The sequence below is a fragment of the Oncorhynchus clarkii genome, chromosome 7, assembly GCF_045791955.1.
Source record: "Oncorhynchus clarkii lewisi isolate Uvic-CL-2024 chromosome 7, UVic_Ocla_1.0, whole genome shotgun sequence".
Classification (NCBI taxonomy): Eukaryota; Metazoa; Chordata; class Actinopteri; order Salmoniformes; family Salmonidae; genus Oncorhynchus; species Oncorhynchus clarkii.
Window position 1 is genome coordinate 45,123,436 of NC_092153.1, and position 26,223 is coordinate 45,149,658.

Below are 26,223 nucleotides of genomic sequence, written 5' to 3' on the forward strand. Positions count from 1 at the left end.
TAGCGCTATTGACAGATCATTTTATGTTAATTTCTCTACCATAAACTGAGGCATTTGGTAGTGCATGCAACAGGCCTCACAACCGCAGACCACCAGCATTTTTGTTGGAATTGTGTTGTACTGTAAGAAAATAAACATATCAAAAACAGATAAATGCTTATCCTTTGCAATAACCCATTAAAGGACATGAACAGTCAAAATCATGCTTTTCATTAAATTGGATGATATTTGATGGAAACCAGAGCAAAGAAATTCCCTGGAGATTATTTTACTGCAACACTGCATCCAAGTTGCTACATTTGTTGTCAGTCAAGGCGAGCTCATCAATTTAAGCTCCCTGCCCACTGTCTGTTTTTTGTTTAGTATTTTACCCCCTTTTCCTCCCCAATTTCATGATTACAATCTTGTCTCATTGCTGCAACTCCCCAACAGACTTGGGAGAGGCGAAAGTTGAGTCATGTGTCCCCCGAAACATGAACCATCAAACCATGCTTCTTAACACCTGTTCGCTTAACCCCAGAAGCCAGCTGCACCAATGTGCTGGAGGGAACACCGTTCAACTGACAACCGAGGCAGCCTGCAGGCACCCAGCCCGCCACAAGGAGTTGCTAGAGCGCGATGAGCCAAGTAAATCCCCGGGCAAACCCTCCCCTAAATCGGACGACACTGGACCAATTGTGCGCCGCCCTATGGAACTCCCGGTCGGTAATAACACAGCCTGGGATTGACACCACAACACTGCGATGCAGTACCTTAAACCGCTGCGCCACTCGGGAGGCCTCAGCCTGTGTTTTCAAACGTCCTGGTAGTTAGCAATGAGAGAAAAAGTACTTATCAAAATGAATGTTAAGCACCTTTAAACCATTTGAAGCTAAAGACTCGTGTCCATTGGCCAGTCTTGTGCTTTGGGTCTGGAATTTTCCCATGCAGGATATGCGTGCGTAGCATATGTGTTACGATATGTTACTTTGCATACAGACAAGAAGTGTGAATTGCCTTTTTGCAATATTAAAGTGACTGTCTTCATATGGCTTACTGCGTACCTGTAGGGCAGGCTATTTGCCTTGTTGATGCCTTCGTGCATACATTCAATGCGACATTCAGATACGCCAAAATTCGGTACCGCACTGTCGCTTTATTGAAAGTGGGGGCGTGGCAATTAGCAGTGGGTGTTGAATGGGACTGTAAAGTCCCCCAAAACAAAATGTTCATAATTCCAGTTTATTATGTGCTTTGTTATTTAAGTTATTTAGATAACATAAATAGCACAACTCTTATATATGCTTAATCGTGTACTAAACTGAAATATGTGTGCATCGCCATCTTTATTAAGGGACAATGTAGCCTGTGCAAGTATGATAACTTCCAACGAACTAAATTACATATTTGATGTCCAAATGTAAATGCCCATTTCAAAGATATTACACTGAATTGTGTAGGTTGTTTTGAAGTCAAAACGCACGTTTATCTAAGTCCAATGTGCATTAATTGATAGCGGTTCTATACCAGTCGCCATGTTTGTTTTGGGTGACGCCAAATGCTGTTTTCCTCCCCTTTTGGTTGTCAAGAAGATGGCAGCTTCCAGGCAGGCATGAGAGGGAATACTTCTTCACAAATCGAAGGAATTTGTGCTAGTAATTCATGAGTAGACACCCAAATCGTCTTATTGGAAATAGTACACCGAAAGAAGTAAGTAATATGTCTTATGGATGTCAGATTTTGTAAATATAGGTGTTTTGTTTTGCGAACTGTACGGCCATTTTTCTTGAGGGAGCTTAAAAGTAGGCCGATTTTCGAAAAGATGGCTGATTCCAGAGACGGCATGATAAATAACAACACTTTATTTGAAATGTTACATATTGAATTACATTACACTGGCTATATAATGCATTTATATTTATCAAACTATTGTATGCAATTGGTAAAGGACGCTGTGCTAATAAGCCTGCCATGCTAACATTGTGAGTTTGCTGGCTACGATAGTCCATTAGCCATAACTCTGTAGTGCATGCGCGGGTTTCTAATTGATGTGTTGTGAAAGTTTCAGATTTCACGTGGTATTGTGCATCTGAGAAGTTACATTCGATTCCACTTGAAAGATGTATACAATTGTAATGCAAAGCAGAAGCGGCGATAGATTGAATGAATGTGACAAATATGGCGATTCCCAGAGAAGCGTGAAAAATCGCAATCCACAAACGGGTCTAATTGCAAATGCTTTTCGTGTATTATTAGTGGTACACTTGATCCACATATTTAGTAATATGACTGTAGTGGGATATGGCTAGTACACCTGCTTGTTGAAGCAGTAGGTTAAAGCTTAATTTAACACACGTATGTCTTTCATTTGTCTTCTCTTCCGCCATTTTTCAGACTGGCGGAGGTTTGTTTGGTTGTTATACAAGATGGCGGCTCCCATAGTGGCACTTTAGGGTTGCTTCAAAGCTTTAACTGCAAGATGCAAACGTATAAAAAAATTCTAAGGACGCGCAATATAACTTCTATGCTTTGAGTTGTGATGTCGAATACATTTTATATTTAGAGTGAGTAGCTATTAGGTGTATCATAATTCATTATTATAATTGCCGGCTTTTTGCGAAACGTCAGGAAAATGGCGACTTCCCTGGAGTTTACAATTACAATATTATTTTTTTCAAATGCACGCTATCAATGCATCGGGTTTGAGCCCAACATTCGATTGCACCTGCAGTTTTCACTCTGCACAATTTGTCATAGTTTTATCCTCACTTCGCAAGTATCAATAGACTTGATCAGAACTTGTCATCAATCTTGCTTTGGAGTTCTTGTTTTTTTTGTTTAAACAACCCTTTTTTTCCCTGAAGAGGACATGACTGGTTCAGCTCTACAGCCACGATGGAAGCGGGTGCTGGGATGGTCTGGCCCTGTCCCTCGGCCCAGACATGGTCACAGAGCCGTTGCTATAAAGGAATTGATGGTTGTTTTTGGAGGAGGAAATGAAGGAATTGTGGATGAGTTGCATGTCTACAACACAGGTAAGATAACTTCACCATGCAGCCGAATCTGCATATTGCCAACTCTCTATACACTAATTTATTTGATATTAGCAATTACTGTAGGAGATGCGTCATTCTACTATACTTTTTTCTTCTTCTAATCCGATGGCCCCTCTATATGTTGCATTCGCCCGCTGTTGTCAGCAGCCTGTTTTGTGTAGTGTGCTGGAGATCAGATTTAGAGAAATGTAGTCTGACATTACCTGACAAACTGTCGCCGCCTGGTGGCAAAGAACGGAAAGCGCACAAATGAAAATGGCGCGCTAAAATAAAATGGACGACAGGAGCACTGTTTTGAACACTCAATTATTGGATGCACTCAATTTCTGTTCACTTTACTGTACTGATATTGTCCCGAGTTACAAATGTAGTTATTTCAACATTTTGTTCCAAAGAAACACTTATGTAGTCAACATGCACAGTTATAAGTGTTTTATTATTATTATTATTATATGTTACGTTTTTGAGAGCGCAATAACGTTGCAGTTGAAATTTCAGTTGACGTTTTTAAACTTTGGGTTATGCAGATAAGAGTACAATGCATAGAACATACACTTCTCATGTGACACTTTCAAACAAGAAGATGCAGGCTACGTTTGTCAGAGATGCTTGGAACATGCTCGAGTAAATATTTACTCAAAAGAGCATTTGCTTCACATCATAGGCCTACCCAGCACTTGACCACCCAACAATGTCTACCTGTCTATACACAGACTAACCTCTATTTATTTAATCTAGCAACAAACCAATGGTTTATCCCTGCGGTTCGTGGTGATATTCCCCCTGGATGTGCTGCATATGGTTTTGTTTGTGATGGCACCCGGCTTCTGGTGTTTGGTGGAATGGTGGAATATGGAAAATACAGCAATGATCTCTATGAGCTACAGGTAATGGAATGCTTACACCACATTCTTGCTATAACAGTGGTAGAGCTAAAGCCAGGGGTAAATGGCTGTCTTTAAGTACTTATAAATAGATTATGATTAATGGATTACAGCATGCTATCATCTTTTGCATATGCTTTTTTTTGTTCAGGCCAGCAGATGGGAATGGAAAAAGTTGAAAGCTAAGACTCACAAAAATGGCCCGCCTCCCTGTCCTCGACTTGGCCACAGTTTCTCGCTGGTGGGTAACAAGTGCTACTTGTTTGGAGGACTGGCTAATGACAGCGAGGACCCCAAAAACAACATCCCCAGGTACAGATGCCTTAAGAAGGAGATGTGAAATGTGACCAGTGGGGTAATGGGATAACTGATGCTGTGGAATGGAAGCAAACAGAGATTTTGTAGTAAGCAATTCGAAATACTTTCTGACTGAAATCTCTATTTTGTAACTAGATACCTGAATGATCTGTACACCCTGGAGCTTCGTGCTGGCTCCAGTGTTGTGGGCTGGGATATACCAATTACTTATGGTGTTTTGCCACCTCCTCGCGAGAGCCACACTGCCGTAGTGTACACAGAAAAGGACAGCAAGAAATCTCGCCTGATCATCTATGGAGGGATGAGTGGCTGTCGTCTGGGAGATCTATGGACACTTGACATCGGTAGGCTCCTGAGTTAACAGTATTACCATATTATTGTATATAATCACTCTTTGTCTCTTATTTGCATAAATCAGTCTAGTCAGTGTATTATCTAAATTATCCTGCTCTGTCTGCAGACACCCTGACCTGGACTAAGCCATCAGTGAATGGCACAGCACCTCTGCCCAGGAGTCTTCACTCTGCCACCACCATCACAAACAAGTGAGAGCTCCCTGAATACCTGTTGAAATTATAAAAATTATATTATGATCATTTAGATCTCTGGAATAACAATTGGTTAAATCTCTCGGCAGTAGCCTATTTTTGATGACTGCTTGATTCTCATCTCTTTGTCTACCTCATTGCAGGATGTTTGTGTTTGGGGGATGGGTTCCCCTGGTTATGGATGATGTGAAGGTGGCCACACATGAGAAGGAATGGAAGTGCACAAACACACTGGCCTGCCTAAATCTTGGTTCGTCTCTCTGTTTTCAGTTATTGGTGCTACTACTTGCATCAAACCTTACACACTGATTGTTTCTCTAGATTTGATTTGTGTATTATGAATTGATCGACTCCAACAAACTCAGTCTGAGTGAACATTCATTGGTAAATGGCAGTGTCACCTGGTGGTCAAGTTATATTACTGTCAAAAAATCAAATGTAAACCTCATGTTTCTTTTTACCCCAGACTCCATGGCCTGGGAATCAGTGGTGATGGATACTCTGGAGGACAATATCCCAAGGGCCCGGGCAGGACATTGCTCTGTGGCCATCAACTCTAGGTTGTATGTCTGGAGTGGCCGTGACGGTTACCGTAAAGCATGGAACAACCAAGTCTGCTGTAAAGACCTCTGGTACCTTGAAACAGGTGAGTCAACTCCTATTTGCTCATTTACTCTGGTAAAGCAAGCCCACAGTATTTGCTCAACTGTGCTCTTGGTGAGGCTTTCTCTGCTTCTGTTGATTGCTTATAAGAAATGTGACCATTTTATGTTTTGGTTACAGAGAGGCCACACGCTCCCTCGAGAGTGCAGCTAGTCCGTGCCAACACCAACTCCCTGGAGGTAAGCTGGGGCGCTGTGTCCACTGCAGACACCTATCTGCTGCAGCTACAAAAGTACGACATTCCTGCCGCCACTGCTGTGACCTCGCCGGCCCTCAATGCCGCCACCTCTCTGCAAGGGAACTTGCCTAAGGGCCCAGCCACAGCTTCTCCCTCTGCTCAGAACCTACCACACACAGGTATCACTATTGTGCCCCAGGCTTCTTCCCCTACAATCCTTCCCAACATTCCCAGAAGCCCGCTGGCTGCCTCCACAGCTCATGGGCCAGGTAAAACCATGGATGTCCTACTTGTTAACTGGAGGTTGTTTGTACCATTTTATGGACAATTGTCACAGTTTTCATTGTTCATCTTTACAGCCCATTGTATTTTGATAACCGTATACCAAGTGGTATGTAAAAAGCAGACCTCGAAGGCTCTATATACTGAGCAGGTTTTCTGTTGTTTTGACAGCTATCTTGAAGGTTGCAGCGCCTCCGTCTGGCACGGGTACCTCCCTTGTCACTGTGCGACCCAACCAGGCTGGGAAATCCCCTGTCACTGTGACATCACTTCTTCCAGGAGTTCGCATGGTTGTTCCTGCCCAGACCGCCCAAGGAACAGTATGGACAATTGTGAAATGGTTTTGTTATTCAAGGATAAAAAGTTGTCTCGAGAGTAATGCCAAGAGTATTGTCTCACTCAGGACTGTTTGGTTTTTCTTTTAGCCAGTCGGCAGTAGCCCTCAGATGAGTGGCATGGCAGCTTTGGCTGCAGCTGCAGCAGCCACACAGAAGATCCCACCCTCTTCAAGCACTGTACTCAACATTCCAGCAGGTGCCACCCTTGTCAAAACCATGGCTGGCTCCACCACAGTCAAAATGGCATCTCCTCTCATGGTAAGACCCTCTCATGGCAAGACTCATCAAATATATCTGTAAAAAAAAAATGAAATGGGTTTGTCAGGTAGTCTCTGTCATGGCCCAGTTTAGAATTTACACCCGTAACACAGTTTGTATTTTCTACTTCCAGGTTAGTAACCCAGCCACTCGCATGCTGAAGACAGCTGCAGCTCAGGTGGGCACAGCGACCGTATCGTCATCCAACTCGCCCAACAGACCTATCATCACTGTGCACAAGTCGGGCACGGTTACCGTAGCACAGCAACACCAGGTGGTTACCACCATGGTGGGAGGAGTCACCAAGACCATCACCCTGGTCAAGAGCCCCCTCACAATGGGAGGCAGCGGCACTTTGGTGAGAGAACTAGACAGTCTTACAGGACACGGAGGGGAGGGAATACAGGCAGAAGGTTGTGAAAAATGTCTCTCCTTATACAAGATCTCGCTCCTTAAGAATTTGATATGCATGCTGTGAACTGAGAAATAGTTTCACACTTTGGCTAGTTTTTTGTTGTTGTCCCCCACACGTATCAGATTAATCTTATATGGCCTAGGCATGAACCCGTGATAGAAGATGTGGCTGTGTAAACCTCCAAGATAAGGAACAGCTTGAGTTCATAGATCTGCACGACTGTCAGGGTCAGTTAGATTGGCTGTACTCACAGTTCAGCCGTACTCCGTTCAGTTGTCCACATGACACTGATCTCCTGGCGCCAAATACTGTGATGTTTTCTGGTGACTCATAAACTTGAGTCTCTCTCCTATGTCAGCAGATCTCCAACCTTGGCAAGATGATGTCTGTGGTACAAACCAAGCCAGTGCAGACATCGGCTGTTACAGGCCAGGCTTCCACTAACCCTCTCACACAGCTCATACAGGTCAGCTATCTGCATGAGAGCAGGAGGAGGAGGTAGCTAAAACTCCAGGGGCAGGCTCAGCCTGCTTTCAGTTGATCATGTTCATAATCCACTTTGTCTCCCGTAGACCAAGGGTTCTCTCCCTGCCGGCACCATACTGAAGCTGGTGACCTCAGCGGACGGCAAGCCCACCACCATCATCACCACATCCCAGGCGGGAGGAACCGGGAACAAACCCACCATCCTGAACATCAGCGGCATGTCGCCCACCACAACCAAACAGGGTACCACCATCATCAAGACCATCCCTATGTCTGCTATTATGACCCAGCCTGGAGCCACAGGTCAGAACCCACTGGCTTCATGTTTCAGGGACAATTCAGCACAATACAAGAGGACCATATGCTGACAGTTTGTTTTGTTGCTAACAGTGACCAGCAGCACAGGGAAGACGCCCTATACCATCATCAGCACCAAGATGATGACCACTGGCACTCCAGGCAAAATCATCACTACCATGCCCAAGCTTGGTACTGCAACTGGCCAGCAAGGGCTGACACAGGTACCTCACAGAAATGATGACCCTTACAACCTCTTGTAGAATATGCATATATGATATGTTTATGCATAATATTTATAGGCTATGTAAAACAATTTGAGATGTTTCAGTTTTGACATTGGTGCCTTTTTTTACTTTTAAATGTCACATGGCATTTTATATTTAGTTACAATTGATAAATATCATACGGCTAAGTACAGCAGTGTTTGGAGCAGTTGAAATGCATGCATACCTCTGGGGACTATATTTTAATCTTCTCTGATGATTAGTGCTACCAATAGCTGTATCAAATGTCTTGCCCCAGTGGAAGAGTGTAATAGTGCCCCCTAGCTTCTCAATTATATTATTTTACCTCCCCCTTGGTTTTTATAGGTGGTTTTGAAGGGAGCCCCGGGCCAACCTGGCACCATTCTGCACACTGTACCCATGGGTGGAGTCAGACTCGTCACCCCGGTCACGATGTCTTCTGTCAAGCCCAATATAACTACACTGGTCGTCAAGGGAACAACTGGTATGGATAACATTTTCATAATTACAAACAGGTGCTGTCTGTTCAATTCATAAGTATGCGGCTAAAAACAAAATCACGCATAGTTCCAGCTGTCTGCCCCTTGTTGAGTTAGTACTTTGTTCGTTCCCCTAGGTGTCACCACCCTGGGGACTGTCACAGGGACAGTCTCCTCCAGTCTGGCAGGGAGCATTGTAGCCAGTGCCAATGCCTCTCTGGCAACTCCAATCACCACCCTTGGCACCATCGCCACCCTGTCCAGCCAAGTTATCAACCCCACTGCCATCACTGTGTCAGCAGCCCAGACCAGTCTGACCACAGCTACTACCCTTTCCGCTTCCACCATGGTAAGCCGACTGTGCTATTCTTTAATACAGATATGTAGCTATAGCTCCAATTATGTTCTTGAGAATTGGGACATGAAATGTCATGCTGTACAATGTGGAGAACTTTTTGATTGGGTTTTCTCCATCATAATCAATACCTGATGTGCTCTCATTGCAGTCAGCAAACCAGCCTACCCAGGTGACTCTCATCACCACCCCCAGCGGGGTTGAGGCCCAGCCAGTGCAGGACCTGCCTGTGTCCTTCCTGGCCTCCCCCACCTCTGAGCAGCCCTCTTCCACTGAGGTCGGGGATGTCCCTGGCACTGTCACCATGGTCTGCTCCAACCCCCCCTGTGAGACCCACGAAACAGGAACCACCAACACCGCAACCACAGCCTCCTCCGATATAGGTGGGGTGCAGAGGGTCTGCTCCAACCCCCCCTGTGAGACCCACGAGACGGGCACCACCAACACCACAACGACCGCCTCCACCAACATGGGCGGGGCAATGAGGGTGTGTACAAGCCCTCCATCAGAGACCCACGAGATGGGCACCACTAACACCTCAACCATCACCCACTCCATCATGGGGTCTAACCAAATGGGCACTGTCCAGAGTAGCTCATCTTCTCACCCCCCATCTCTGTCCTCTCCCCCTCAGACGACCACCTCTTCTTCCCCCGGAACCGCCACAGGCAACCAGGGACCAGAGAACCTGAGCACCGGCACCACATTCACCCCCACCACGGCATGCTCCAACATGGGCTCAGCCCAGACCGGAACTGTGCAGAGTCCCAAGCCAGCCGTGGGCTCTACGATGTGCTTAAACCCACCCTGCGAGACACATGAAACAGGCACAACCAACACTGCCACTCAGTCCTTGTCCAGCATGGGTAATGGGCAGACTGGCACTGTGCAGAGGGTGTGCTCAAACCCACCCTGCGAGACTCACGAAACTGGGACCACCAGCACCCCGTCCCAGGCCAGCTCAAACATGGCCGGGAACCAGACAGGGACGGCGCAGAGGGTGTGTTCCAACCCCCCCTGTGAAACCCACGAGACTGGCACCACCAACACGGCAACTACTGCCACAGGTATACCGTTAGAATAGATACTGTTTTTTAAATGGTTTTATTTTAATGTTTAGGGCTATATTTAATGCCATGTGTTTCCTACAGCAGATGGAGCAGACAGTGCCACCAGCAGTACAGAGACACCTTCCACCACTGCATCAGAAACAACCCCAGCCACCATCCAGAGCAGAGCCATCACTACTGTGACTCAGTCCACACCAGCCCCGGGGCCCTCAGTACCTGTAAAGAAACCCCTAACTGAACTAACAATGCTTTGACAGTCTATACTCTACTGATAGCATAACAATCGTGGAATTGCTAGTGTAAGAGTTTAGTTCAGAATTACTCACTGGCATGGTTAGGCAAATTATCAGCAACTAATGCCCAAAATCAATAATGTATGGAAATAATTGATTCATCTTGTCCATTTTGAGAATTTGCACTCATTAATTTCTGTCCTTTTTTATCTCCAGTCCATTTTGTCGATCACTGAGGGTGCTGCGGGTTCCACAGAAGAGCCCATGCAGACAGACGCGGCCACGGAGGGGGGAGAGACAGCTATGGAGACTGGGCTGTCCCCAGAGCTGTCAGAGGGACAGATGGGGACAGGTCTGTCTGCAGAGGAGCTGGCTGTGACCGCAGCGGCGGAGGCAGCGGCGCAGGCTGCAGCCACAGAGGAGGCCCAGGCCCTGGCCATTCAGGCAGTCCTCCAGGCAGCACAGCAGGCAGTCATGAGTAAGTATGGCCCACAGATTGGCAGTGTATTACCAGGCAATTGTTGGTAGATGATAAATGGATTCACCTCAAAAGTCTTTAAATGTGTGTGAAGACAACCGCTCCCCAACTGTAACAATCTCACAATCAAACTGCGTTCCCCTGCATGTATAGACAAGGGTGATTCTGGCTCGACCGGACAGCAGGCCATCACAATCCCCATCGTCCTGACCCAGCAGGAGTTGGCAGCCTTGGTCCAGCAGCAGCACCAGCTCCAGGAGGCTCAGGCCCAGGCCCAGGCTCAGGCCCAGGCCCAGGCTCAGGCCCAGCAGCAAGGAAATGTCCAGGCCCTACCCACTGAGGGCCTTGCCCCCGCAGACAGCCTCAACGACCCTGCGTCTGAGAGCAACGGACACCCCAGTGTGGCATCACTGCTCCCGCGCACATCCACTGAGAGTAAGTATTTCTTTAAATTCTCTTTTAGGAGTGTAATTCTTTGTTCTTACTAATAGTTTCTCTAGGTCTTAAATTGACTTCTCCCTCTTGTCCCCTTGCAGCCCTGGCCCCCTCAAGCACATTTTCTGTTGCCAGTCCAGCCAAGCTGCAAGCTGCTGTAGCAGAGGTGGCCAATGGCATTGAGGGTGGGGTGAGTACCCATAATGTCCTGCTTGTATCCTGCCTGTTTGATCAGAATTTGAGAGGAATGTTGAATGGCACAACATGCTTTAACTCCCTTTTTATGTTGCGGACATATACAGAAGCTAAACCCTCAACCAGCCCCTATCAAGACTCTTGTAAAAAAAGAGAACCAGTGGTTTGACGTTGGCATCGTCAAGGTGACAAACATGGTGGTTACGCACTTCTTCATCCCAGAAGACGATTCTCAAGTGGAGGTAAGCCTCAAAGCTGGATTCATGCCTTTTTATGGCTTTGAGATCAGAGTTCAGTGCAGCACTAACGATGTGTGTGTTGTAGGATGACTCGGGTGCCATCCCAGACTATAACCAGATGAAGAAAATGGAGCTGCAGCCTGGCACAGCCTACAAGTTTCGTGTCGCTGGTATCAACGCTTGTGGTCGTGGTTTCTTCTCAGAGATATCTGCTTTTAAGACCTGTTTACCAGGCTTCCCTGGAGCACCTTGTGCCATCAAAATTAGCAAGGTAAAACTGCAAACTAGTCACGGAACAATTACTGTTTTAGGTTACCCTTGACAAATAGTCAGAGGTTGTAGTTTTTCTAGTCTTGATGGAATATGGATTGTTTTTCTGCTGGTTTTGCGTTAAAACAACGGTTCCATCGTTCCCTCTCAGAGCCCAGATGGTGCCCACCTCACCTGGGAGCCTCCCTCTGTGACATCAGGGAAGATCATTGAGTACTCTGTGTACCTGGCCATCCAGAGCACCCAGACAGCTGAGCCCAAGGCCTCCACCCCAGCCCAGCTGGCCTTCATGCGGGTGTACTGTGGGCCCAACCCCTCCTGCTTGGTGCAGTCCTCCAGCCTCTCCAATGCCCACATAGACTACACCACCAAGCCCGCCATCATCTTCCGCATAGCTGCGCGCAACGAGAAGGGCTACGGCCCTGCCACACAAGTCCGATGGCTGCAAGGTGGGTAAACGTTCATTTAAATTCTGCTGTTCAGCCAAATGGAGCAGCGTCTCTATAATTATGGTTGTACTTGTTTTTAAGTGTGTAAGTACGGTTTCTCTTTAATGGATTTTCCCCTTTTTAGAGTCCAGCAAAGATGGAGCCTCGGCAAAACTTGCCCCAAAAAGACCCGTTTCCTCGCCTGATGCGTGAGTACCTGGTTCCATCTAATCTAGCCTACATTCCACAGACATTATCATCACTAACTGGTTGTGGATGAATATTTTCCTCAACAATGGAAAATTATTTTAAATAAATGTTTTGCTTTCTGTCTGCCCCTGCAGTAAGGCTGCTGGTCAAAAGAAAGCAAGAACGGACCCGTGAGATTACACAGATGACACCCCCCGCTGTCCTTTTTGACCAGGAAGACTGATCCCTCCATCCTCATCCTGACTTCACCCCATTCTCAAGTTAACCTACATCTAGCCAGCAACATAAACAAAATGGCAGCAGAAACCCTAGATGGAAGTCAATAAGAGATATGGTTCTGTAGGCAAGACCCTTTTTCTATTTGTCCCACTATTTCTAGAGCAACACAAATTTTAAAAAGCACATTATAGCTTTTTCTTCATAACTTTTTTGTTTTTTTCTCTCTCTAGCTACTTTTATTATACATCTTTTTGGCTACTTTCAGTAGTTCAGCAATTGTAGAGAAACATTTACAGCTTCACAAGCTATGAGCCGGCCTGAGCTTAATGTTATTTTTTTGGTGTGGGGGGGGGGGGTGTAGTGAGAGACTACACGAGCTGATGTACAGTTTGAGGATGTGCTGAACAAGAGGCAGTGGTGGTGTTCGTTTAGATGGGAGGAACAATCAAAATGGGGAAAACAAACAAAAGGGGTTATTTTTCCCTCAAGGAGAAATGTGCTTAATTTAAGAAACCAATCGATTCAGATAGCATACTGGATTCCAGTCTCCTAGTAATCTCATCAGTGTCCTTTTCCCCTGAGATGAGAACTGAGGTCTGGTGCTATGAAGAGGACGACGAATCGAACGACGAAGGAAAACATATGTAGTGAGACCGACTTTTCTAGGACTGAAACTTGCAGCATACACACACACACATCTTGCAAAAATCTTCCCCAGAAATTAGCAAGCACTGATGCAGAAGATATTTGTGTAGTTTATTTTTGTATTTTTTTAAGCTTTTCCTTGTCACTGCATTTTTAAAACGTCAACTATTTTTTGTTTGTTTTGTTTACTATTGTTCGTCTCCATTGTTTTCAAGTGTTGGTGGGAAGACGGATGGCAGTGCTGAAGTAGCCACTATATTTTTAAATCCTGGTTCGATCAGTTGTATGTTGTATCAGAGGGTATGAAAAATAAAGACTTTTGTATTTGTTCTGACTAGGTCCCCAGATGTAATAGGACTGAAGGGAATTTGAAACAGACCCAGGGAGAGGAGTGCTTTTACTTTGTTAACCACATCTTTCAATGCTTGTATCACTGTGTGAATGCCAAACATGGAAAATTAATGAAGAAAAACCTGATCAGTTCTCATACTCCTTCCCTCTTTCCCCGCACATTTATTTTAGAACGGGTATCCTTAACTGGCGGCCCACGTTTAGCCAACCCCCCCCACCTCCCCAAAGAGTATATTTTTGTTGTTGGACATAACACTGTAAAAACATCAGGAAATCAGCTCCAAGTGATTTTTAATTTAGGAAATCTGTTCCGAAGTATTTCCATGCATAATAGAGATGTGATTGTTTACACATGTAGCAAGGTTTGAAATGATTGTTTTAGTCATCTGGTTGGGCTTCTTTCGGTCAATTTGCAGTCTACACATTTTTAAAAAATTATATTCCGGCCTCGCGACCAACCACTCAAGAAAAAAAATCAGTCTGCGGCTTAATCAAGTTGGTGATCCTCGTGTAATTATAGTGGTAGATTTTCTTTCCTTAAACTGTTGGGAACCACCAAATCCAATTTACATTTCTTTTTTTAGGCTCTTATTTGAACAACTATAGAGGTGAGGTGTGCAAGTTAATTGTGAAAAGTATACCTTTAAATTGGGATGTTTTGGTGGGAAGGAAGAAGCATAGCCAGAGTTTGGACTCGCTTGTAAATTAGTTGTTCCAGAGCAAGAATAAAGTAACATCTTGGCATTTTTATATAATTACCTGTACCAAAATGTTTTTACATGTTGGTCATCTCTCACTTGCTTTTTGTGTCTAGACTTCTAAAAGAAACTGTCTCCCTGATTCAATTGCTATGACTTGCATTTATTTAACAGATTTGCAAGTCTGAAACACAGCAAGGTTCATTACCGAAACATTTGTCTTCAGGATAAATCACACAGAGTTTTATAAAGAGGGAAATCTTGGAGTGGACATGACTTTATTCAGTAGTTAGTGAAATAAAGAGTTTTCAGAATTGTAATTGACCAGAGACCAAGTGAAGTCAAGGGAGAATGTGTTACCTCTTGAGATTGTAGTACTTGCATCTTGGTTTAATTTCTTCTCTGGGCATCACCTTAGTCTCCAGATTATCCTGATTTATTTCTATAGTGAAACCACTGTTTCATATACATCCATGATTTTGTACGTGTCAGTGTCTGTTGATCAAGGCTAGACATGCATGCAACCAGTGTATTTTAGTAGTAAAAGCCTTAAGTTTGACCATAAGCTGAAGGATCTAAAAAAAAAAAAATGTTTTTACATTTAATGAGTTTGTTCCCTTCATGTGGTATACAAATGTGTCCTTTTCTTCCACAGTACCTTTACCGGGTCACTATTTTTGCACAGTGCCGAGGTCTTTCAGAACTTTACCTCCCACAGTGGGGCAAGTGCTGGTCTTAGCACTGACACTTGTGAGTTTCTTCCAGCTGTTTGCAGGTTATCTGGAATTGTCCTGTATTTTCCGATGTGTGTTTTTTGTACTGTAGGGAGTAATGTATCTTTTAACATCAAAATAAACATGTTAAACATCACATTATTTCCAGTCCTTGTGGGATAGTTTGATACACTAGCACTATAATGCACAGTGATTCAAAGTTGGATACATTTTTTTATGCCATAGTTTGGATAATAAACTACTGAATAAACACCCGTCTTAGTGGTTGCAGTCATCACTTTCACAACTGCAAGCCCCAAAGAGACCTAACGCTGACTCGCTCACCTGTTGTAAAGCTGTCCTAGCTGCATTTGATGTGACAAAGCCCTTTTCAATGTCCCCCTTGGCTCTTCCCTCACAGCACTGTGCACCTACAGTTGAAGTCGGAAGTTTACATACACCTTAGCCAAATACATTTAAACTCTTTTTTTTTTTACAATTCCTGACATTTAATCCAAGTAAAAATTAATTGTCCATTTGCGACCAAGCTTTAACTTCCTGACCGATGTCTTCAGATGGTGCTTCAATATATCCACATAATTTTCCTCCTCATGATGCCATCTATTTTGTGAAGTGCACCAGTCCCTCCTGCAGCAAAACACTCCCACAACATGATGCTGCCACCCCCGTGCTTCACCGTTGGGATGGTATTTTTCGGCTTGCAAGCCTTCCCCTTTTTACTCCAAACATAACGATGGTCTTTATGGCTATTATGGCCATTTTTGTTTCATCAGACCAGAGGACATTTCTCCAAAAAGTACGATCTTATTCTCCATGTGCAGTTGCAAACTGTAGTCTGGCTTTTATTTGGCGGTTTTGGAGCAGTGGCTTCTTCCTTGCTGAGCGGCCTTTCAGGTTATCTCGATATAGGACTTGTTTTACTGTAGATATAGATACCTTTGTACCTGCTTCCTCCAGCATCTTCACAAGGTAATTTGCTGTTGTTTTGGGATTGATTTGCACTTTTCACACCAAAAACGTTCAACTCTAGGAGAGAGAACGAGTCTCCTTCCTGAGTGATATGACGGCTGTGTGGTCCCATGGTGTTTATACTTGCGTACTATTTTCTGTACAGATGAACATGGTATCTTCAGGCGTTTGGAAATTTCTCCCAAGGATGAACCAGACTTGTGGAGGTCTGCAATTTTTTTTTCTGAGGTGTTGACTGATTTCTTTTGATTTTCCCATGATGTCAAGCAAAGAGGCACTGAGTTTGAAGGTAGGCCTTGAAATACATCCACAGGTCCACCTCCAATTGACTCAAATGATGTCAATTAGCCTATCAGAAGCTTCTAAAGCCATGACATCATTTTCTGGAATTTTCCGAGTTGTTTAAAGGCACAGTCAATTTAGTGTATGTAAACATCTGACCCACTGCAATTGTGATACAGTGAATTATAAGTGAAATAATCTGCCTGTAAACAATTGTTGGAAAAATGTCTTGTGTCATGCACAAAGTAGATGTCCTAACAGACTTGCAAAAACTATTGTTTGTCTAGAAGAAATTTGTGGAGTGGTTGAAAAACGAGTTTTAATGACTCATAAGTGTATATAAACTTCAGACTTCAACTGTATCTCTTCACAGCACAGCTTGCTTCCGGCACATCTACAAGAAAGGAAAAGCCAATTGGCTAGCTTGTTCTGGACAGATAGCTCTTTTTAATGGTTACAGAGATCAGGCTGAGGACATTTCCACTAACAATGCAGTAGCTTCCTCTCATCTTCCTCCACCTCCACTATTGTGAAATAACTCAAGTAATATCTAGTGAAGTCAGACACGTTTCAGTGTCAACCTTCTTCAGTGTGTGTGTGTATAGTGAAGGCAAATATCTGGTAGGTTAGCCTTGGGTCAGGGCCTCCACTACTATGTTTCACCTATCTTGTGTTATCAGATCAGTGTCGACACAGGAGTGGAGAAAATGAGGAAAAAACACTGAAAATCATTAAGATGTACCCTAATGTTTAGTGACTAACATCACATTTGTTGCTCAGCTCAGTCTTGTTACGTATCACAATGAATGGAAAGTCAGTCAGGTCACTCTTTTCTCCAAACCTCCAGAGCAGAGAAAGAGGTCTCTGACGTGATGTTAAACATAGTTAGGCAACAGTGAAAGCCCCTATACAGGGGCTTACCCAGAGACTGTAAACTCTCTACCGCAGCAGTGTCCCAGATCTGAATGAAGACTAATATGAGTCTTGTTATGAGCTGAGAAAAGACACTAGCAGCCACTGTCAACAGCTGTTCAATTATTGAATGTGTTGGGACAGATTGGACATAATTAAGATAGTAAGTACCACAAACAAGTACTCACCTGCAGAATGACTGCACTTCCCTCTAGGCTCACTTCTTTGGTGAGAAAGTCAGTCACAGTGGTTGCTAGGTACATGTAATGAAGCAATAATTTACATACTGTATCTGTTCATGAAGAAGGATTTCCCCACCCTGAGTTCCCCTTTCATCTCATTTTGGGACTGTGTCACACACACAATTATATGACAGTTCACTTTACAGAACAGTGATATGGATGCAATTATCATTGATGAATTACATTTGTGATATGAACGTTATTTGATACTGTGCTATAAACAATACCTTGTAGAATAACTATGAACTTTATAGTAATTTGACACCGTTTTTTACAGTAGCATAATTTGACCCTCTCAGAAAAAAGGAGGGGATTCCCAAAGAGAAAGTGATCTACCCTTTCCAAGCTCCTTTCCAGAGAAAAGTCGCATTAAGGGGCACATATGGAAACTATAAATAATGACAAACCTACATTGGCCAGCATTGTCTAATATTATTTTTCGGATTTATGCAGAATTGCCGAGGTTTAGGTTTGCCCAATTCCGTAATGAGTTCAGACGTGTGTTAGCCGTTCTTATCTGAAAACAGACTTGTCTGCGTGCACATTTTCTCTGTCTTAATTTACCAGCTATGTTATGTCCCATCACTTTCTGTAAACATATTCAACAATGGCAACAAAGGACTTAATAAATCGAATATCTGAGGTAATTATAGATATATGTTATAGATTTTATCTCACGTTTGTCTTTGTTGCTTATCAGAGGGCAACACGAAGTAAAACCTATTCCTGGCAGTGCGCACAACCCCAATTCGAAACACAATTTTCCTCCTTTTTTGCCCACATTTATTCAGCTGGTTATTGACTTGAACAATTTGTACTGAAGTTTCTTTCAATGGACGTTACATTTTTGGAGATTTAAATCTTGCATTTAAATCCCATCCCAGTGCAGAAAGCTGCTAGAAAGAAGCCTGGCGCCTTGGCAAGTGCTTCAACGACTGCGCCAATTACATGAAAGTGAATGAAGCCAATTAACCATCGAGTGAAGACGACTTGAAATGAAAGACCCTCAGCCAATGAAACAGTTCCTTCACTAGAGGGTGGTCCGTCATATGATGTTATATATGGGCCGACACAAGGATTTCTGGAAGGAGTTCTATTAGCTCTCACTGTTCCAAGGTGTGGTGATTGTTACCATCGCCATCGTCACCAATGCCACGATTAATCAAGACGGTATATCATATCATACACTCAAGATTTGATCTTACTTTGATAAATACATTCATCATGTGATATCATTATCACAATATCTGTAAAAAAAACAAAAAAAGGGGGCTATCAGAGTATCAAATAGGAAAGATCTAATCTTTTCCAATAGGAAAGATCAAATTAGACAGTAAAGGTATGTTATGGTGTTTCAAGCACTTGCAACAGTATAACAAATATTTGTTGTTCTGATTTTTATATTTAGAATAATAATGACAACTTGGAGAACTACAACAACAAAAAAATCAAAGATGGCAGTGAAACATTTTAATCACATATTTATGTAATGTTTTGTATTGCAATAAAATATCTTAAAAACAAAGCTCTGTGAATATGGCTGTTGCTAAGATGTGCCCTTCTCTTCCAGGGCCTGTGTAAGACGCATATCTTGTATTTATCAGATGAAGCGCTGACAATAGCCTTGCTTAGAGTTTTATACACACAAATATGTTGGGGTGTGTCAGGGTTTTCTGGCAGTTGGGGTGTGGTACCAGCCTATAATTTGTGATTGACCATTATTGAGTAAATATTTCATTAGGAATAATTTTAAATGATTTGTGTAATAATCACCGTTTTTACTGTACTGTTATAACTGTGTAGATGCCCTAGACAATTTTTCTCTGTCAGCGCACACTTCATGTACACAGAGACACAGCATGTCTGAGAGTTAGCAAGAGAGAAAGGGGGGGGGGGGGGGGGCACAGTAGTCCCGGGTGTATACCAGTGTCTGAGAATGGCTCAGCAGCCTCTGTGTGGTAAAGATAAGACTACTGCATACAAAGAAGACTGTTTCTTGGGAATTGGAGGTTTGACCTCACTGGTCACCCGCTGTGTCCCCTGCACCCCCCATCATCATGGTATAACCAATTCTATTATGATAAAATTGCTTAACTGTATAATATAGGTTATACTTTTTCAGTTTCAGATACATGTATATGTGTGTGTGTGTGTGTGTGTGTGTGTGTGTGTGTGTGTGTGTGTGTGTGTGTGTGTGTGTGTGTGTGTGTGTGTGTGTGTTTTACGGCGATTTGCCAGTGCAAAGACAGATATGTATATTTGTGTGTGTAAATGTTTTTTCCCACTCATACACATGTGTATTATGAGTGGCATGGCTTTGCAGGGTGCCTTTATTCCTCTGTGTTTACTGGGTGACAGTGTAATTCCTGGCCTCCCCCTTTCATCTTGATAACCTCTTATCAGAGACAAGCAGCTCGCTGACAGAGTGCCACCAGCCACATCCCTCGCCACCGCTCTCCACCACTCTCCTTTCCTCACACAAACCCAGCTGTACACAGTCAGGACCACCTCATCCTCTCGCTCTCATCTTCAATGTTTCTCCCTTTCGTTGAGTGAGCCATAAGGCTGAAAATGATCTCTACGACTTTGGATTTAATGCTTCATTCATCAATCAACACTGTATATTTCCTCAGTATTGTTCGAATTTGAATATTGTGTATTTGAATGCTCTCTTTCACCACCATTATAGGAACAGGGACTATACAGCAGTTGTTCAGGTAAAGTCTGTTCTTCTTCAAAAAAGACAGTTACAGGCAGAGCTACAGTAGGACGTGTTTCTTGTGCAATTAAAAGGTTCACTTCTCTCTAACTCTCTCCTAATTTCCCTGAAAACTGTAAATGAACAAAGGAGGAGGAAAGTGGGGGATGCTTTGACTACCAAATGACTGTGACAGAGTGAGGCCTGTCTGAAGCCTACCTGTGTCCAGACCATATCTCTCTCCATGATTGAAGCACCTCTCCCGATTTGCATTACTGTCCTCCACTCTAAGCTGTGCTGAACCACAGAGAAATGTATTCTTTGCATTTTTCACTTGCTTTGTTTAAATGCCCGCCTCTCCTTTTTCCATGTGTGTCTGGTCTTATCTGCATTGTATGCATATCCATCAACAGACAAAAACAGTCCCTGCTATAAGCTGGCTGCATGACTCAATAAAGATTGTAATTCAGGAGCAAATACTGAGAAGAGATTCCAAAGCGCAAAAGTCTAATGGAGGCAGTGAAATGCTGACTTGGATATCTTACTAGTCTACGATATTGGCCGAGATATAACTGAAACAAGTCACATTAACACACAAGTCATTTTAATACCGTCAACTCCCCTTTTTTTATACAACAGTTCCTTCACATAAATCGTATACAAATAATGTTAAAATGTTCCTGTTTACCATTCCTGTCAATAACACAGAGGTATATAATGATTATAAGGAGTTTCTGGGTATATATTTACTGACCATTTGTAGTTGTGACTGACTATAGTGAGTCTACCCAAACAGACAAATTAGATGTCTCTTGGTATAGCAGGACCAGGAGGTGTGTCTTTCAAAAGAGTTCTTCCTAACCCCTCCCATCGCTCCCTTTCTAACGTTAACCTCAGTCATTTTTTCGAGGGGTACAAGACCTCAGTTATTCTTCTGGCGATTTGCCCACACAGACATAGATCCAGACACTGGAACCTCAGGGCGGTGTGTTCTCTCAATCTCTCACCTAGCTGGGTATCCTGTACTGCGGCCATCCTCTGCTCTCCTTTGACATCCACTCTTCACAAGGACCTCAGGTAGGTGCAGCGTTTCTGTCACATTACAGTGCCACTGTACACTCTTAGAAAAAAATGGTTCTAATAGGGTTCTTCGGCTGTCCCCATAGGAGAACTTTTTTTGATTCCATGTAGAACCCTTTTGCATTTTGGGTTCCATGTAGAACCACGTGTAGGAAGGGGTTATTCAAAGGGTTCTCCTCTGGGGACAGCCGAAGAACCCTTAAAGGTTCTAGATAGCACCTTTTTTTCTAATAGTGTTCACAATATCAGCCTGAATGATAGTGGAGGATCACAAGTGTAATGGTGTCTACCTGAAACCTGTGGAAGTTAGCCTTCTGTATTACTCCAGACCATTAGTTGTTTGATTGGCTGCAACCATATATATGTGAGATGGTAGTGGTGAGTGGCAATGACCTCTTTAGATAATTTTACATTTTGGTAACCACAACTGTAATCCTACAGTTACAGTCAATGAGTAGATGGTTGAATTATTTCTACACAGACAAGAGTATACTTATCAACATGTGTTGTGGATAAATGGTGCATGGATGTTCATGGATGTGAATTTATCAAGCATTTTCATTTAATGAATTTACTTTTTAATTAGAAAAATGTTACGTTACAACTTTATTGTAACGTCTAATTATTTTTGCCATAATGGCTGGTATACAAACGAGAGTAAATTCCATTGCAAAATGACAGTGAAATGTCACTTTTTTCCTAATGTGGTTATTAAGGAAATAGTTTTGTTGTTGTTGTTGCAGTGATAGCATTGATTTATTCTGCACTGTTTGTTATTCAGAGAAGTTCCATGACAGTGGTTTTGTATGGTCTGCCGGGTGGTAGTCAGCAGTAATTGTGCGACAACACATTTCTATTAATCAGATGAGATTAGGGTTGGTGTTCCGTCGCATCACTGGTGCTGGGTATATTTAGTATGACAATAATGTGCTCTATCTGATTTTCTCAGACTCTATCAGACCCTATCAGGCTCCTCTTTCCTCTTATCACAAGTTAATAAAGATATGGGTCAACATTGTCTCTACTACTGACAACATGCACGGTGTGTCCCAGAGCAGACACTACTTCTGTTATTTCCATAGATGTATCATTTGTTTTGGTTAGAAGCACTCTCTGTTACATTATATAATCAATTAGCCACTACAGTGAATGTGATCACGATGTAGTGGTAAAAAAAAAGAAATAGGTGGGCAAACAACTGTGATCGCCGGTCATGGGGAAATAAGTAACGCTTCCAATACATTAATTGTATTTTTCGGCAAAAAGTGTGGAAACTGTAAGGGGGGGTAACTGTGTTTATTTGCGTTTACCCTCCACTACACAATAAACTCATTTATACTAGGCTTATGTTATGCTAAATTGTCACTGAACTACATCAAATGATCTAAATGCTGAACATCTAGATTATTGCCATCTAATGAACTGTTTTCAATTTCATTACTACATTTATATTTGCTTTCCTTAGAACTCACATTCTGTTTTGACATTTAACCTTTATTTAACTAGGCAAGTCAGTTAAGAACAAATTGTTATTTACAATGACGGCCTACAACGGCCAAACCCGGACGACGCTGGGCCAATTGTGCGCCGCCCTATGGGACTCCCAGTCACGGCTGGTTGTGATACAGCCTGGATTCAAACAAGGGTGTCTGTAGTGACAACTCTAGCACAGAGATGCAGTGCCTTAGACTGCTGCCCCACTTGTGAGCCCTAAATAGGAATTCCTATAAAGGTCATTGGTTGTAAGCAAACGTTTGTTCACTGTTTGTAGTTACAGATAGGCCTATTTATTTTTAGGGTCTACTTTCAGCCACAGTCAAATGAGGATCCTTGAAAGGGAAGTTTGAAAACCTGCTGCTGTTGAGTGACCTTCATGTCTTGAAGTTACATGTGTTCCTTTAAAATGGCAGCCTCACAAAAAAACAGTATTTGTAAACACTTCACATCAGCCTACTGAGATGCTGCTACTGTCTGGTTGTTGCTATAGCTCCTAATCAGGTTCCAACTAGGAATAATTAGGTTTCTCCTAATCCTTTCTGTTGTTTCAGAGTTAGTGGTTATCTCTGTAAGAATGGAGGATTCCTCTGAACAGTCTCACTGGGTGTCTCCGGCTCTGCTCAGCTCTGATCCCCTGGCCAGCTTCTCCTCAGAGCCTGGCTTACTACCTCCAGGAGAGGAGGGAGAGCCCTTCTTCTCCAACCCTGAGACTGACTACACCAGCCTTCCCTCCTACTTCTCCAACCCCAGCCACAGCAGGGTTCCATCAGGCTACAGACAGAGTTCAGGTCAGAAGCGAGGAACATAACATAACTTTAAAACATTTATGTTGACCTTTCATAGTGTAAATTAATATTGAATTTAAAATAATGCACAGTTTCTGTAATCAGGGACTCCCCTGACAACTGTGCCCCTCTACTGCTTCTCTCTCATACAGTTCGCCAGGTGTACTCCTCGCCCTCTCTCCTGAGCAACCTTCAATGGCTGGATGGCCCTGGCAGCCACTCTCTGAGCTCTCCATACAACCCATCATCCTCTACCTGGACCAGCAACCCTTTCACTAAGACTCCTCTGCACCCATACACCCCAACCTCCCTTTATGCCTCCAGCGCCACGTCCTCGTTCACCTCCAGAGATGAGTACTCCTCTCCAGGTAGGGATGGTAAGGAGAGTCCCAGGCTTCAGGAGGCCCTGAAGGCCGAGCGCTTGAGTCCTTTGGATGGAGGTGGTGGAAGCAGTTTTCTGAATCTGACTTCTGCTGCTGGGAGTGTGTGCACACCATCTCCCCACTCCCATTCACACATGCTGGGCCCCTACAGCTCGTACATGACCTCTCCACAGGACTACACAATGGCAGGCCTATACTCCTCCCCAGGGGCATGGATGAGCCCCTCTTCCTACTCCCCCAAACTACGTAATAAGATGAGGCTGTCTCCACCAGGTGAGCATCATGCATCATATCCATGCTATCCCACCTAAGTAGTTTTACTCTGTCCTCTGAACGTCCTGTGGGATTCCAGATAATGATTTGTGTGTCTGTGATTTGTGGCAGAGGCCAGAGAGTGTGTCAACTGTGGAGCCACTGCCACCCCTCTATGGCGTCGAGATGGAACAGGACACTACCTGTGTAACGCCTGTGGGCTTTACCATAAGATGAATGGCCAAAATCGTCCCCTGATCCGACCAAAGAAAAGACTGGTATGATATGGCACAAGGACCGGATAAGATATGATAATAATCCGTTGTAAATTCCATGGTGTTTGACATGCCAATCAATTGATCGAAAAAAACAATGAATCCAAATAAACATTGGAGCTCATCTTTAATCTACAGAATTGACTTATCTTTCTCTCTCTCTGTTTCAGATTGTCAGCAAGCGGGCCGGGACTCAATGTGCCAACTGTCACACCAGCACCACCACGCTGTGGAGACGGAACGCCAGGGGTGAGCCTGTGTGCAACGCCTGTGGACTCTACTTCAAGCTGCACAATGTGAGTCAATGAACAAGATACATTGACTGTTCTCAATTAGCTAGAGAACTACTATTACCATTTGTAGCTAGCACTTCCTCAGTGATTGAAACGGCAAAACCCCACACAACCCCAAGCTACTGATTCTGAACCCAAGTCATTGAACATAAACTTGAACTTAAACCCTAAATGTTAACCTCAATAGAGAGTTTTTTTTTTCTCTACCCCCTGTAGTATAGTAGTATCAGGTTAATAAGAAAGAGAATGTACTAATTTATGTATGTGAAATTAAGGTAAACTTCTCTTTTGACAGGTCAACAGACCCCTTACTATGAAGAAAGATGGTATACAAACACGAAACCGTAAAGCGTCCAACAAGAACAAGAAGGGTAAGAAGAGCGCCATGTTGGAGCAGTACCCTGACCTTTCACAGGGTCCCCCCCTAGATGACCACGGAGGCCCCTACTCGCTGGGTCCAGGGTCACAGCTCTCCTACAGCCACACCCCTCACTTCCTCTCCCCACCCTCCGGCATGCACCCGTCTGTCAGCCTGTCTTACACCCATCACCCAAACACTGGCATGGTGCCCACACTGGTGTGAAACAGACCTAGACACATTCAGACCCATAAAGGCAACATACAGCACATACAGTACAGACACAAACTCGCCTACTGAGGAATAGCTTCTTTGTAGCAATGGATGCCTTGTACATAAATGCATTTATACTTTTTTCCTTCCTATTTTATGTGTGAAGTTGATCTTGTCTTAACACTGGACATAATACTGCACATTTTTACAAGATCAAAAAATAAAAACTTTTATGGAAGGATTTGATTGTATTTTGTTAAAGGCATATTCTATTTTTATGAAAACTAAAACTTTAAAAGTAAAGTTTAAACTTCCCACTGTAATCATTGATACGGGTAACACTGGTATGAACTTGTAGCTATCTGTATTTCGTAAATACGTACCGAATTGTGTGGACTAAAGTTGCCATATCCCTTTTCAAATGTTTATGATTTTAGTTGAAGGTGAAAGGGCATTAAAATGTGAATTGTTTTGTATTTGCTACATTTCTATATTTGTAATTTCTTACAAGCTCCTCATAAACAATAAAACATGAATGGTAAAATTAAGAAAACTGTTTCTGATTATTTACTATACAAATTCCTGGGTTTGAGGCACACGTTTATCGTTTTCAACGTGTAAATGGTATTTAAATTTTCTGCACTCTTTCAGGTGCTGTGGTGAGTCACTATAGTGGCATTGTACCTTCACTCACTGAGGTATAATGGTTTCTTTGTCCAGGCTCTGTTGGGGGTAAGGACTGACAGTGGAATTGTATTGGGAGCACCGGCCATGCAAATCCTCAGTTTTCCATTAAGCAGCGGTAAAGTGACAAAACATTCAACTCAAGTGAGAAAGGTGTGCCAGGTTCTACATTTAGATTGATGTGGCATTACCTACCGTTAGGTCAACAAAAATCGACACACAAGCTGGTACACACACACTCAACTAAATATAACTATATGAAGAAGTGTAATATTCTATATTTCATGGAGTCGTGGCTGAACAAGGACATG

At 43.4% G+C, this 26,223-nt stretch overlaps 3 protein-coding genes across 10 annotated transcripts; 2 read left to right on the forward strand and 1 right to left on the reverse strand.

Annotated features, from left to right (window-relative positions):
- The first annotated feature begins 1,537 nt into the window (after nucleotides 1-1,537).
- LOC139413363 (host cell factor 1-like) lies at nucleotides 1,538-15,125 on the forward strand. 6 transcript variants are annotated; one of them, XM_071160644.1, is made up of 28 exons: nucleotides 1,538-1,689; nucleotides 2,844-3,014; nucleotides 3,774-3,922; nucleotides 4,071-4,231; nucleotides 4,373-4,581; nucleotides 4,698-4,782; nucleotides 4,929-5,035; nucleotides 5,252-5,431; nucleotides 5,569-5,895; nucleotides 6,080-6,228; nucleotides 6,334-6,504; nucleotides 6,638-6,862; nucleotides 7,278-7,385; nucleotides 7,492-7,708; nucleotides 7,796-7,926; nucleotides 8,296-8,434; nucleotides 8,567-8,778; nucleotides 8,936-9,271; nucleotides 9,419-9,851; nucleotides 9,936-10,072; nucleotides 10,304-10,565; nucleotides 10,719-11,000; nucleotides 11,102-11,190; nucleotides 11,303-11,437; nucleotides 11,520-11,705; nucleotides 11,856-12,153; nucleotides 12,278-12,341; nucleotides 12,477-15,125. In XM_071160644.1, the coding sequence occupies exons 2-28, from the start codon at nucleotides 2,849-2,851 to the stop codon at nucleotides 12,514-12,516; spliced, it is 4,998 nt and encodes a 1,665-aa protein (XP_071016745.1). In that variant the 5' UTR covers nucleotides 1,538-1,689; nucleotides 2,844-2,848; the 3' UTR covers nucleotides 12,517-15,125. The 6 variants fall into 6 exon arrangements, with proteins under 6 accessions (XP_071016745.1, XP_071016747.1, XP_071016746.1 ...); XM_071160646.1 differs by having other exon boundaries at nucleotides 9,939-10,072; XM_071160645.1 differs by having other exon boundaries at nucleotides 7,281-7,385.
- On the reverse strand, nucleotides 14,991-17,415 carry LOC139412602 (uncharacterized). Its single transcript, XM_071159304.1, has 5 exons — nucleotides 17,341-17,415; nucleotides 17,068-17,201; nucleotides 16,729-16,790; nucleotides 15,314-15,399; nucleotides 14,991-15,074 (listed from the first exon to the last, which is right to left on the reverse strand). Exons 1-5 carry the CDS (start codon nucleotides 17,413-17,415, stop codon nucleotides 14,991-14,993), a joined length of 441 nt encoding a protein of 146 aa, XP_071015405.1.
- Nucleotides 17,416-19,870: 2,455 nt separating this feature from the next.
- On the forward strand, nucleotides 19,871-25,781 carry LOC139413364 (GATA-binding factor 2-like). Of its 3 annotated transcripts, none has more exons than XM_071160649.1 (7): nucleotides 19,871-20,111; nucleotides 21,047-21,169; nucleotides 23,221-23,457; nucleotides 23,607-24,110; nucleotides 24,222-24,367; nucleotides 24,535-24,660; nucleotides 24,953-25,781. In XM_071160649.1, exons 3-7 carry the CDS (start codon nucleotides 23,244-23,246, stop codon nucleotides 25,238-25,240), a joined length of 1,278 nt encoding a protein of 425 aa, XP_071016750.1. In that variant the 5' UTR covers nucleotides 19,871-20,111; nucleotides 21,047-21,169; nucleotides 23,221-23,243; the 3' UTR covers nucleotides 25,241-25,781. The 3 variants fall into 3 exon arrangements, with proteins under 3 accessions (XP_071016750.1, XP_071016753.1, XP_071016752.1); XM_071160652.1 differs by lacking the exon at nucleotides 19,871-20,111 and adding an exon at nucleotides 20,356-20,406; XM_071160651.1 differs by lacking the exon at nucleotides 19,871-20,111 and having other exon boundaries at nucleotides 21,008-21,169.
- Nucleotides 25,782-26,223: the final 442 nt, after the last annotated feature.

Coding starts and splice junctions, on each gene's coding strand:
- LOC139412602 (XM_071159304.1), bottom strand. CDS start 17,415: ATGTACCTAGCAACCACTGTGACTGACTTTCTCACCAAAGAAGTGAGC. Junction 16,791..17,067: donor CTGGAGGTTTGGAGAAAAGA/GTGACCTGACTG, acceptor TGACTTCACTAG/ATATTACTTGAGTTATTTCA. Junction 15,400..16,728: donor TGAGAGGAAGCTACTGCATT/GTTAGTGGAAAT, acceptor CTTCAACTGTAG/GTGCACAGTGCTGTGAGGGA.
- LOC139413364 (XM_071160649.1), top strand. CDS start 23,244: ATGGAGGATTCCTCTGAACAGTCTCACTGGGTGTCTCCGGCTCTGCTC. Junction 23,458..23,606: donor AGGCTACAGACAGAGTTCAG/GTCAGAAGCGAG, acceptor TCTCTCATACAG/TTCGCCAGGTGTACTCCTCG. Junction 24,111..24,221: donor GATGAGGCTGTCTCCACCAG/GTGAGCATCATG, acceptor GATTTGTGGCAG/AGGCCAGAGAGTGTGTCAAC.
- LOC139413363 (XM_071160643.1), top strand. CDS start 2,849: ATGACTGGTTCAGCTCTACAGCCACGATGGAAGCGGGTGCTGGGATGG. Junction 9,852..9,935: donor CACGGCAACTACTGCCACAG/GTATACCGTTAG, acceptor TGTTTCCTACAG/CAGATGGAGCAGACAGTGCC. Junction 11,191..11,302: donor CCAATGGCATTGAGGGTGGG/GTGAGTACCCAT, acceptor GGACATATACAG/AAGCTAAACCCTCAACCAGC.